The 14018-nt window shown below is 42.1% G+C and overlaps 1 protein-coding gene across 1 annotated transcript in view; it reads right to left on the minus strand.

The window, feature by feature from the left end:
- dpp6 (dipeptidyl peptidase like 6) overlaps nt 1-12262 on the minus strand; it is a 557184-nt gene extending 544922 nt beyond the window's left edge. The window contains exon 1 of the mRNA XM_062984637.1: nt 12028-12262. Coding sequence (XP_062840707.1) covers nt 12028-12087 — 60 coding nt within the window. The 5' untranslated portion in view covers nt 12088-12262. The remainder of the gene's footprint in view (nt 1-12027) is intronic.
- Between the last annotated feature and the right edge of the window lie 1756 nt (nt 12263-14018).

Here is a 14018-nt window from a genome sequence, read left to right on the forward strand (position 1 = left end):
AAAGGAATAGGATACTAATAATTGATTATGAGAAAAAGCAAACAACCTAGTAGGAAATAATTAAAACTTCTATTTTTTCACTGTAAACACATTTTTGTCCTATATGGTACAACTAACAACTTTCATATATTGTCAAAGGCTTTCATATACCTCAAAACATAAATAAAAATAGCTGGTATATTTCCACCTAATGTAATATTAGTTTATAAAACACTAGTTTATATAAAGCTACAGATGAGTTTATAGTTTATATAAAGCTGCATTATATAACTGCAAATGAACTGTTGAAACGAATTAAGAAAATAATCAAGATTATTAACTTCATGAATTAATTTTCAGTTTATCAAGTTTTCTTATCTGGTACTTTATATGTGGATCCAGTATCTGATCCCAGATTATCTGCTTTGAACTGGATTATATGAGTTTACATTGGCATATTATCCAGTTCAAAGCAGATAATCTGAATTTTATATGGCAGTGTAAATGTGGATTTGCTTTCCACATTCCTTTTAAGAAGATTTAGGCACCCCAAAATTCAGATTCCTATTATGTTTAATCTATTCTTTGGAGCATGTGAGAAACAGCAGGCCCCTTCTACACTGCCATGTAATCCATATTATCCATCACCTGCTTTGCACTTAATTATATGCGTCTACACTGCCACATAATCCAGTTCAAATCATATAATCTGGATTTTATATGGTGATGTAGAAGGAGCATTACATTGATAATTTGTGCATTCAGAAGTGCAAATGAAAAAACAAACTGGATTATATGACAGTGTGGACTCATATAATCCTTAAATTTAAACAGCTGAATGGGGGAAAGGAAGGGGTCTGAGGCCAGGAATTGTGGGAGTTGAAGTCCAACACACCTGGAAGGCCAAAGTTTGCCCATGCCTGATCTACACTATAAATTTAATGCAGTTTTACACCACTTTAATTATCATGGCTCAATTCTATGGAATCATGGGATTTGTAGTCTGGTGAGGTTCCAGCACTCTTTGGCAGAGAAGGCTAAAGACATTGTAAAACTACCCCGATTCTATAGTACTGAGTTATGGTAGTTAACGTGGTGTGGAACTGCATTAATTCTACAGTGTAGACTAGTAAACATACTCTGTGAAAACTTCCCTTACAGTGAACATGGATATATATTTCAGTTTATAATTCTTCCAAGGTTGAGCTACAACTAAATATTGAAATGACATATTTCAAGTGCAGAATTTGGCTCTTGTAGTAGTCAGATTGTTGGATTAAGATCATGAAGATCCAAGTTCAAATTTCTAATCAGTCAATAAACTCACTACGTGACCCTAAATTAGTCATTTTATTCACATTTCCAATACCGCTGACTTGAGCAGACAAAGAGTTTGTGAAGATAAAATAGGTGGAGAACTTTGTACTCCAGGTTGGACTCTACAGAGGAATAATAGGATATGAAATAAAGAAATCAATGAACAGAACTTCTCAAAGATGTGTAAGAAATTCTACTTAAAACCACTGGGTATATAAACCAGTTAAAACAGTATTATGCAATACATTTCTCTCAGATGCAAACTAAAATTATATCCAGAATAGTATAAAATTGGATTATTCACAGAAGTGTCAAATATATTTATGAGACCCATTTATCTTCCACCTTTAAAAATACAAACCTTTCCAAATGAAGCTACATCATAACAGAATCCCAACTGAGCAGAAATGAGACTCAATCTCCCTCTTTCTTAATGAGAAAACTGAAGTTTACAGTCATGTTTACTAGATGATAGCAATATTTATATTCCAGTATTAAATGAACCCTGTTATATTGCTGTTTTGAGGTTGTACTTCAGGAGAGGGCAACTGCGTTATGGTCCAAGTTTGTTTAAAAAATGTTATTACACAGACTTCTGCTAAGTGCTTAAAGCACCAACTGTTCGTTAATTTTGTAAGTAGATACACCCAATAAAATTTTACTATGCGTTTAACTCCCATTAAAAATGAAAAACAGCTGTAGAGACCAGTACCCAAAAATAATAGTCAGGCAACAAGCAAGCAACTGGAAGTGTGTTTAGTGTGTTCTTTCATTACATCAGTTTTATTTTCTTTAGCTAACTTGCACCAACGGCCCAAATCTACAGGAAAAACACTGCCCTATAATCCTGGATCTGATCTCAGATTATTTGCTTTGAACTAGATTAATTATATAAAATTACACTGCCTGATAGTCTGAGATAAGCAGAAAATCTGGGATCAGATGCTGGGATATAGGGTAGAGTAGATCCAGTCTTAATCTTGTTTAAGGGTATTGTTTCCAATGGGCTCAAGAAAGCCAAATTATACACTTATTTTAGTCCTATATCTTTAAACTGAGGATGGGCTCAATGGACTAAAGTGGATTATTACCCACACTTGCCAGAACAGCCAACAATGGGGATCAATGGAAGTCTTAACCCTCCAAAAAAACACATGGAAAGTCTTGCATTCCCACCCCGTCCTTTAAAGCGCTATAACTGAACAGTTATAACTTGGAAAGCTACAATACAAGGAAGAGTGGTTCAAATAACAGGACTCGTTTGAAGTGTTTTGAATGACAAAAGTCAAACAACATCACTGGGGCTCATACAAATTTGACAATTATCTACATAAACTCAAAATTTGCTAACATCATTTTCAATCCATCAAGCAAAAGGTTGAGCATCTCTTAATCATGGGAATCATGGATAACTCCTTCAGGAGTGAATTTCCCTTCCTGTGGGTAGATTTATCTTACTTCCTGTGTCTCACCCATATTCTTAATTATGGGTCATTTGTAAGTCAGATGTCTGTAACTTGGGAACTGTCTGAATATATAAAGAGATACCTTGGAGATAGAACTGAAGCCTAAATACAAAAGTCATATATGTTTCGTGTACACCTTACATGCATAGACTGAAGATAACTCTAGACACAATATTTTGATAACTTTGTGCACAAAACAAAGTTTGTATTCACTGAAACATCAGAAAGTAAAGGCGTTATTATCCCAACCAGCCATGCGAACAATTTTGGATAACAGCGTTCTTTAACTGGATGTAAGGCTCCTTTCACACAGCTGTATAAAATCCACATTGAACTGGAATATATGTGTGGACTCAGATAACCCAGTTCAAAGCAGACATTGTGGGATTTTCTGTCTTGATATTCTGGGTTATATGGCTGTATGGAAGGGCCCTAAGTCATCCTGTGCCAACAAAAAAGTACGATATAAAGGTATATATGTATGTATGTAAAGGAGCCCCCGATGGCGCAGCAGGTTAAACCGCTGAGCTGCTGAATTTGCTGACCGAAAGGTAGACGGTTCAAATCCAGGGAGCACAGAGAGTTCTCGCTATTAGCCCCAGCTTCTGCCAACCTAGAAGTTTGAAAACATGTGAGTAGATCAATAGGTACCACTCTGGCAGGAAGGTAACAGTGCTCCATGCAGTTATGCCAGCCACACGACCTTGAAGGTGTCTACGGACAACGCCGGCTCTTCAGCTTAGAAATGGTCACCAATCCCCAGAGTTGGACATGACTAGACTTAATGTCAAGGGAAAACCTTTATCTTTACCTATGTATGTGGGGATTGTGCAAAAAGGTACGGGATGCCTCCTTCCATAGTGATCACCATAAAAACTCTGGATATTAAGAGGTTAATAGTAACCTGGCCAAGAGAATCCCATTCAGTACAAAGAGGAAGGAGCCAAAATCCATTTCCCATAGGCTGCTGAGCTTTACAAAATAATGAACATTTTAAAGTTGCAAAGCATGCTTCCATTAGACAGACAGTCACAGCTGGTTATACGAGCGTGCTTGGCAGGAGCTCTTTTAAGAAAGCTCAGTTGAAGTTTTTGGAGAATTGTTTTTCTAGAGAAAACAACCACAAGCATCTACCCAAAGTGCCCAATTAACTTACGATATTGCCAGGCAACTCCTAAACTTTTGAAATGGGTTGGACTAGAATTTTAAAGGAGATTACCATGCCTCACTCCCATGGAAAATAATAGAAGGTTTGACACCAAAATGGAGACTTGCTAGAGCACATTCATAAAGTGTGAAATAAAATGAGACAGGTAGAACTTCTCACAAAGCCATTAGTGTTAGTCACAGTTGTCAGAAAAGGCAAGCCAAGCTCTGCAGCAAGCCCCTGAGTGACAGGTTGTTATTTTCTACGAGGAGCTCTCTCTCAAATTGGGGATTCCCTATTTTCTCTACTTTCCAAGCACTTTCTTCTAGACATCTCAAGCAGCTGGAGACTGATGTACTGTAGAGGAAAGCACAAATATGCTTCAGATCTCAACTTTTTTTATCAAACCTTAGGCACATCTGCAACCTTTAGCATCCTTCCCTTCTTGTTCTCATTATCTGACGAACAAGAATCAGCCTTGCCTAGCTTTCAGAGCTGTTGTATATAATAATGAATATTTGAAGTTACTATAGAAATACTGTGCAGTGTATTATTACCATTTCACTTGCTGTCATGACTCCTTAGAGGTCATGCCATAAATGTTGAAATTGAACATGCAGTTATTGTATATAAGATATATAAAGCAACAAAATACTATTCATTCTTCAGGAGGATGAGCTTGGAAGATTGAACTTTTTTGTTTTACAAAAGACAGACATTGGAACAAAGGGTGAAAAACATGAATGATGAATAATTAGGGAGGTTGTGGGTGGAATGGGGGGGGGGGGCTGTGAGTTTTAGAGGCTATTCTAAGTGTTTTAGGGGCCCCGGTGGTACAGCGTATTAAACTGCTGAGCTGCTGGACTTGCTGACTAAAAGGTCTGTAGTTCGAATCCAGGGAGTGAGGTGAGCTCCTGCTGTTAGCCCCAGCTTCTGCCAACCTAGCAGTTTGAAAACATGCAAATGTGAGTAGATCAATAGGTACTGCTCTGGCAGGAAGGTAATGGCACTACAAGCAGTCATGCCAGCCACATGATCTTGGAGGTGTCTACGGACAATGCCGGCTCTTTGGCTTAGAAATGGAGATGAGCACCAACCTCCAAAGTCGGGCACGACTAGACCTAATATCAAGGGAAAACCTTTACCTTTACTCCAAGTGTTTGTATTATATTTTAATCTGTTTTTTATTTTTGTATTGTGCTTTCAACCTTGTCTAAAGTGTGGGATTATTAGCCACCTTGAATCCCCTCAGGGAGAAAGACAGGGTATAAATAAAGTTTATTATTATGATTATTATTATTATTATTATTAATTGGCAATTCAGATGTTTCTTTTTCCTGAATGGGAGTTTTGATTGCAGGACCTTTTATTAGGCTAGTACTGTCATAATTGCTCAGTTCTGTAGCTTGTTTTTGCTGCTTGCTAACAAATAAAATACTATCTTGTGACAGTGTGACTTTTTAAAAAAAACAAACAAATGGTTAGACTGCCTTGAATCCTGGCACTTGCCACTACTTCAATACAGTTAGGAATGGATACCATTTGATAGGAAAGAGGCATCTCACCACTTCTTTTGGAAATTACAATGATATTTTTAACCATCTCAACAAAAGGGCTAAATCCCTAATGAATCAAACAGAAATATATGAGTCAGGAAGATTTCTCAGATAACTCCTTCTGATAACCACCATATCAGACTACACAAAGAAGCCACTGAAATCCACAAGCATGTGGTCAATTTCAACAGAATGGAGGAAACAATGAAAATGAACAAAATCTGGCTACTAGTATTTTAAAAATTCTAAAGTCAGGACAGTAAATAAAGAACAACACTCTGAAAACGGAAATTCCAAACATGAAACTATCAGGGCCAGCTAACATCTCCCAACAAAGGATTTCCCCCCAGGCAGGAAGCAGCCAGGCCTTGAAGCTGCAAGGCTTTTCAATGCAAATCAAGCTGGCCAATTGCAACATTCACACTTGCCTCAAACAAACAAGAGTTCTTTCTCCCACCCTGGACATTATTCCACCGATATATAAACCTCACTTGGCTAGTTTCCAACAGACCTCACAACCTTTGAGGATGCCTGCCATAGATGGGGGTAAAACATCAGGAGAGAATGCTTCCAGAACATGGCCAGATAGCCTGGAAAACTCACAGCAACCCAGTGATTCCGGCTATGAAAGCCTTCAACAACACAACTCATTCTGAGTTGCTTAGGGTTCAAACATGGCCAACATCCAGAACAACTCTTCCAACAAAAGTTTTATTTGTTGTCTACACACAGCAACAGAACCACTGTATTTTACACCAGATAATTGAGGATAATGGACAAATGTTTTGATCTCAACATACCAAAGTATGGGATGCTCACAGTCACTTTCTGTGCAGTAATGTATTTATAGTACTTGCATGTCTATTGTGTAGCGGTTGACCTCCATCGATGGGTTGATTTGGGCAGGGAGGCCTTTTTTGTATGACAAAACCAATTGCCATGACTTTTATTATGAATACTCGGTTTTAAATTGATTTTGAGTGGCAACGGCAACTGTATTCAGTCCACTTTAAAAATTCTTTTGAATTCGGGGGTGGAAAAATAGTGGGTTTTTAAATGTTCTTCGGTGAAGCATCACTCCAGCGATGATGACATTTATTCAGCCTCTTACTCATTCTTAATAGTCTCCTTTTCTTTCCATTCTTTTTTTCTTCATACTATTGCTGGACTCTGAAAAGCTACTTCTGTAGTCTAGTCAGATATACAGAGAGGTTTTGCATTTAATTGCATAGCTAACATTATAAAAAGAGGAAATAAATAACTTTTTCAATTGAAATGGGTTGACAACAATTCTGGAGGGGTTTTTTTACATCAAGTTAACAAATCATAGTAGGAATACTCGAATTTGACTTATATCTCACACATGCTCTCTTTCAGACACCAGCACTTTGTCTTTCATTTAGAGTGGAGTTTAAAAGTGTTCAGGATAAAATACCGCACAATAGCAAACTTGCTTATGTTGAATAAGGATGTCATAATTTGACCTAGCTTAGTCATTATTAAAATAACTCTCAGCAGATCACAAACCCAACAGTTCACACAGAGGCTTTTCCCTCAAGAGCCTTCTATGATAAGAGCCCATTCTTGCCAATTGTAATTGTAAGAGCTCATTCTTGCCAAGGAGGAGGAAGCTGTAATATTGAGCAGTGGCACCTTCCCCACACATACAGATTAGAACTGCACTCTATTATAGGGAAGTTTATATGAAGCCCAGACGTCAAAAAAATGGGACCGAAAACATAAAAAATGGAGTTTGGAAAGGAAAGGCATTTTCACTACATTTTGTATGGTCACAAACAAATTTAGCCCCAGTAGAGTGTCTAAAAATTGAAAGTGGCTTCCACTCACATATTCTTGTTTAAAGAGGGGTTTCCTGGGTCTAAAATTGCACAGGCAAGAAGAAATGCATGCTGAAAATGCCCCCTGATTCAGCCCCACTGAACAGTCACCCTACATGTGCCATGCTGTCACTGCCATAGTTGCAGCCGCAAAGCTGCAGTGTCCCTGGTTGCCTTTGTTGATGTAAGCAAAGGTGCCTAAGTAAAGGTAAAGGTTTTCCCCAACATTAAGTCTAGTTGTGTCCGACTCTGGGGGTTGGCACTCATCTCCATTTCTAGGCCGAAGAGCCGGCGTAGTCCGTAGACACCTCCAAAGTCATGTGGCCATGGGCATGACTGCATGGAGCACCGTTACCTTCCCGCTGGAGCAGTACCTATGGATCTACTAACATTTGCATGTTTCCGAACTGCTAGGTTGGCAGAAGCTGGGGCTAACAACAGGATCTCATCCCGCTGCCTGGATTTGAACCGCTGACCTTTCAGTCAGCAAGTTCAGCAACTCAGCAGTTTAACCCGCTGTGCCACTGAAGGCTCCAAAGGTGCCTACATGGCTCAAAATGGGGAAATGAGTCCCCACTTACATCTGCACCTAGCCCTTGACATTAGCAGGTTTGAGTTTTGTGGATTTTTTCACTTATTTTATTAAAATGTTCTCTCTGGGAATGTTATATTGCAACACTTTGGTCCACTTCTACCATGAAGTTGATCATAGTCATGCTGGAGAGAACACTTCTCTAAGACTCTCTAGGCCCTCCATTGAGATTCTATGGCCACTGAAGATGCCAGCCACAGATGCAGGTGAAACGTTAGGAGAGAATGCTGACAGAACATGGTCATACAGCCAAAAAAACTCACAGCAACCCAGTGATTCTGGCCATGAAAGCAGGTCAAAAATACAATGCTCAGTAGACATAGATGCTGGAGAACCTCAACATACCTAGAAAGATGTTGTCTTGGGTGAACAGATTCCTCAGTTTTGTGATAGTCCTGTGTCACTAAGCCCAGCAAATATGGAAAAATTGCTGTAAGATGTGCCGTGTCTTCAATTCCCCTTTCTTTGCCTAAATCAGTGGCTCCCAACCTTTGGTCCTCCAGTTGTTTTGGACTTCAATTTCCAGAAATCTCAGCCAGCTTACCAGCTGTTAGGAATTGTGGGAGCTGAGGTCCAAAACACCTAGAGGACCAAAGATTGGGAATCACTGGCCTAAATAAGCTAGCGTGTGGTTTAGTTCAATCCACTCTCTTCTGTTTTGGTCAGACCTCAAGCTGGAACACATCTGGAGAAAGACAACTAAAATGGCCAGAGGTCTGGAAGCCAAGCCCTATGAGGAACGGCTGAGGGAGCTGGGTATATTCAGCTTGGAGAAAAGGCTGAGAGGTGACAGGATGGCCATGTTTAATATTTGAAAGGATGTCACATGGAAGCATAGCAGGTGTGTTTCCTGTTGTTCCAGATACAAGAACAAGGAGCAATGGAGTCAAACTACAGGAAAAGGGTTTCCACCTAAAGATTAAGGAAGAACTTCCTGAAAGTTACAGCTGATTGGACAGCAGGCTACTCTGCCATGGGGTCTGGTGGAGTGTTTAAACAGAGGTTGGGTGGCCATTTGTAGGGAGTTGGACTGGATAATCTGTCCGAACGTATCTCCCACTACGACCCACCTCGAAGCTTAAGATCATCAGATGAGGCCCTGCTCGTGGTCCTGTCAGCCTCACAGGTGCGGCTGGTGGGGATGAGAGACAGGGCCTTTTCAGTGGTGGCTCCCCGCCTATGGAACGCCCTCCCCATTGAAGTCAGGCAGGCTCCCTCCCTCCTATCCTTCCATAGGAAGGTTAAAACTTGGTTGTGGGGCCAGGCTTTCGAATAAGAATCAGCAGCATTAATTACTATTATGTATGCTGGAACTCAATTGACAAACCCAGTCTTTTAAACTTGAACACGCTTATCTGTATTTTATAATGTGTTTTATGAATATCTTATGTAAGTTAATTTTTTAACTGATTTATAGTGTACTAGCTGTGCCCGGCCACGCGTTGCTGTGGCGAAGTCTGGTGGTATGGGAAATAAAGTATTGAGGAATTGGTGGTAGTTAAGGTAAAGGGTCCCCTGGGCTGAGTGGGTTGCTAGGGGACCAAGTGAACAGAGCTTAGCCTTCTAACTGGCAGCAATTGGATAAAAACATTTATTCCTCTCCCTCTAATTAGGACTTTATTTTTCTTTTCTTTTTGTTGTATCAACCTAGAGGCATGGATGAGGGGTTGTGCTGTCAATTTTCGAGGTTGTGGGGTGTTTACTTTTGTTGTTTTGTCCGCTGCCGTGATGCCATCACTCTTTTATATATATAGATTGTACAGGTTTTATATGTGTGTTTTATTGTAAGCTGCCCTGAGTCCCCTGTTGGGTGAGAAGGGTGGGATATAAATATTGTAATAAATAAATAAATAAATAAATAACCCAGGCATGAACAAACTTCGACCCTCCAAGTGTTTTGGACTTCAGCTCCCACAATTCCTAACAGCCTCAGACCCTTTCCTTTTCCCCCTCAGCCATATAGCCTGGAAAACTCAAAGCAACTCTATGATTCTAGTTTCAGGAGATGCCAGAAAATGAAACAAAACTTTTGAAAGGAAGTTTAACATCCTCCAGACCCTGGGGAAGGAGTGCCACAGAAGTTTGCCATACATGTCTGGAGCAACTTTGGGGCGCAGTCCAAATGGCAGAAAACTCGGCCCGCTCAGAGGTAGGAAGGGCTTCAAAGGAAGCCCCAGCCACTCCCTACGTGCCGCGTGGACCATCCACGCCGGAGCCTGGGACGCAAAGCTCCGGCTGCGAGATGGAATCAACCAGGCACAGCCTCCAAGTGCGCAATCGAGGCGTTTCTTTCTCGCGCCCCTCCTCGGTCTTCCCATCCATCCTCCTAAACAAGAAAACCTAACTGCGGAAGAGATAATACACCCGTCTCTTTGGTCGACTCGGCGGCTCTGACGCTTCCTTTGAGACTGCAAACCCCGCTTTGGAAGGGTGGGGAGAAAAGCCCAAAGAAACGGTCCCATCGCTAAAGTTAGTGGAGATCCTGCCTTTGTCAAGCATCCAACAAGAAGCCAAGTTATGCAGCCCGAAGCAAAGCAGCCCGCGACAGTGTTGTGGAAGGCTTTCATGGCTGGAATCACTGGGTTGCTGTGAGTTTTCCGGGCTGTCTGCTATGTTTCAGAAGCATTCTCTCCTGATGTTTCGCCCACATCTATGGCAGGCATCCTCAGAGGTTGGGAGGTCTGTTTGGTACTAGGCCAGTGGGAAGAACTTTTCTCTGTTGGAGGAAAGTGTCTGTTGGAGTCAAGCGTGAATGTTACAATTGGCCACCTTGATTAGGACTGAATGGCCTTGCAGCTTCAAAGCCTGCCTGATTCCTGCCAACAATGAATACCCTAGGCTAGAAAGAGCCAGGATTTGAAGCTGCAAAGCTATTGAATGCTAAGAGATTGTGAGGTACAGTAGAGTCTCACTTATCCAACATAAACGGGCGGGCAGAACGTTGGATAAGTGAATATGTTGGATAATAAGGAGGGATCAAGGAAAAGCCTATTAAACATAAAATTAGGTTATGGTTTTACAAATTAAGCACCAAAACATCATGTTATACAACAAATTTGACAGAAAAGGTAGTTCAATACGTAGTAATGCTATGTAGTAATTACTGTATTTACGATTTAGCACCAAAATATCACGATGTATTGAAAACATTGACTACAAAAATGTGTTGGATAATCCAGAACGTTGGATAAATGAGTGTTGGATAAGTGAAACTCTACTGTATATTGGCAACTAGTCAATGGAGGTTTATATATCTGTGGAATAATGTCCAGGGTGGGAGAAAGAACTCTTGTCTGTTGGAGGGAAGTGTGAATGTTGCAATTGGTCACACTGATTAGCACTGAATGGCCTTGCAGCTTCAGAGCCTGGCTGATTCCTGCCAGACTCTGAAGGATACCCCTAGGCCGGAAGCAGCCAGACCTTGAAGCTGTAATGCCATTCTGTGCCAATCAAGGTGGCCAATTGCAACATTCACACTTGTCTCAGACAGACAAGAGTTCTTTCTCCCACCCTGGACATTATTCCACAGATATATTATTCCACTTGCCTAGTTTCCAAGAGACCTCACAACCTCTGAGGATGCCTGCCACAGATGCGGGCGAAACGTCAGGAGAGAATGCTCCTGGAACAATGGGCCATGCAGGGCGGAAAACTCAGAGCAGCCCAGCCCGCAGCAGCCTGACATGCACTCTCTCCCCCTGACGCGGCTGTTTTATCCGGCTCGGGAAGGGAGGGGGAGGGCCAGATGGAGAGAGAGAGAGAGAGAGAGAGAGAGAGAGAGGGGGGGGCTGAGCTCGGGGATGGAGGAGGCGAGGCTGCGCTCCCTGCTCTCCCGTGGGCGCCCCACGGCCTTCCCTCCCTCCTTCTCTCCAACGGGAGCCAAAAGGCTTCTTCCTAGTCCTTAAACGCAGACCACCTTCAGATAGACCCTGGCATGGAGGAGATGGCACGGCGCAGGAGGCTTTCACTCTTCCAAGTGAACCAACTGGACCATCAGGACGCTTTCCTCCTTCCCTCCCTCCCTCCTTCCCTTCCTCTCCTCCTCTTCTTCTCTTTTTGTGCCTCAACTTTTCCAAAGGAAGCGCAGAGGTCCCGGGCGCTAACTCACTAACTCTCCCAGATCAATCCCTACCTTTGCGCCTTTGGCGCTCGAGCAGCGGACGCTGTTGGAGACGCCGGCCGTCTGGTTCATCTCGAGGAGTTGGGACGGATGTTCTTGCTGGGGATGGTGGCGAAGAAGAGAAAAGTTTCCCTTTCAGAGGCTCCTCTTCCTCCGACCTGGTGGAAGTCTCCTTTCCTGCTTTGCGGCGCGAGTCGCGCCTCTCAAGTGAAGGAATCCCCGGGAAGGAAGGAAGCAAGGAAGGCAGGAGGGAGGGAGGGGAGAGGCAGGCTCGGCTTTCTCCTTCCTCCTCTTCCTCCTCTTCGGCGGGAGGGGAGAGGGAGACTCCTCTTTGGGGGGACTTGGCGGGAGGATGAGACTCCCAACCTTTGGGGAGAGAAGAGACAAAGAAGGCAACGAGCACCACAGGGAGAAGATCCCTTGCCTTCTTTTCCCCAGAGAGCCAGGAAAAGGGTGAGAAGAACCTGTCGCTTTTCAAGGACCACAAGGTTTGGTTTCGTGGGATTTCTTCTCTCTAAACCAGGCTCCCCTCCGACTTGCCCTTCCTCGGCCTCTTTGGTGCCTCCCTCTCTCCCTTTTTCCTTTCTTTCCTGGATCAGGATGCTTTCCTGGGACGGTCAAGAGGTGGCACACTCACACTCGCTCTCACTTTCTCTCTTTGCCTGGCAACTGCCAAGCCATGCCTCCTCCCTTGGTGCCTCCTTCCCTGGGCAAAAGCAGGAGGGAGGAGGAACCCATAATACGGAGTTATGGTATTGAAAGTAGAGTCCAAGAGCATTCATTCCATACTGTAAATGCACCAAGAGAAAGGTATGGACCTTGGGAAACTATCACTCCCAGGACTGGGCAGCATGGAGACATGGCAAAGTATGGATCATTGATGTTGCAATCCCAGGTGACAACAGGATTGATGAGAAGCAACTGGAAAAGCTTTCAAGATATGAGGATTTGAAGATCAAATTGCAAAGACTCTGGCACAAGCCAGTCAAGGTGGTCCCAGTGGTGACTGGCACACTGGGTGCAGTGCCTAAAGATCTTGACCTGCACTTAAAAACAATTGGCACAGACAAAATTACCATCTGTCAACTGCAAAAAGCTGGATTTGCATGAATTATTCACCGATAATAAACACTTGGAGTGTCAGGCGTGTGATCCAATACAAAAGCCAGCATAGTCATCTTATTTGCTGTGTACAACTAATAATAATAATAATAATAATAATAATAATAATAATAATAATAGATTATTATAATATTATAATAGATTGAACTTCAAAGACTCTGGCAGAAACCAGTGCAGGTGATGGGCACACTGGGTGCCATGCCAAAAGATCTCAGCCGGCATTTGGAAACAATAGACATTGACAAAATTACGATCTGCCAACTGCAAAAGGCCACCCTACTGGGATCTGCACGCATCATCCAAAAATACATCACACAGTCCTAGACACTTGAGAAGTGTTCAACTTGTGATTTTGTGAAACGAAATCCAGCATATCTATCTTGTTTGCTGTGTCATGCAATAAAATAATAATAATAATGGCCTTTCAAATGGGTCCCGACTACATTTATTCTCCAGTGCAGATACATCCAGAGAAGGGTATGGAACCTTGGGAAACTATAACTCAAAGGACCACATAGTATGGAGCTATGGTATTTAAAGTGGAGTCCAAAAGCATTCATTCCATAGTGTAAATGCACCAAGAGAAGGGTTTGGACCTTGGAAAACTATGGCTCCCAGGACTGCACAGCATGGAGACATGGCATAATAATAATAATAATAATAATAATAATAATAATAATAATAATAATAATAATAATAATAATAATAACAACAACAACATTTCAAATGGGTCCCATCTGCATTTATTCTCCAGTGCAGAGAAGGGTGTGGACCTTGGAAAACTATGACTCCCAGGGCTGCACAACATTTTAATATGGTTCTACATTTTAATATGTTTCCCTGGGCCACAGTCTTAAGCAGCCTTATTGGTGAATTCAGTT

Source organism: Anolis carolinensis, chromosome 6 (genome assembly GCF_035594765.1).
Source record: "Anolis carolinensis isolate JA03-04 chromosome 6, rAnoCar3.1.pri, whole genome shotgun sequence".
Classification (NCBI taxonomy): domain Eukaryota; kingdom Metazoa; phylum Chordata; class Lepidosauria; order Squamata; family Dactyloidae; genus Anolis; species Anolis carolinensis.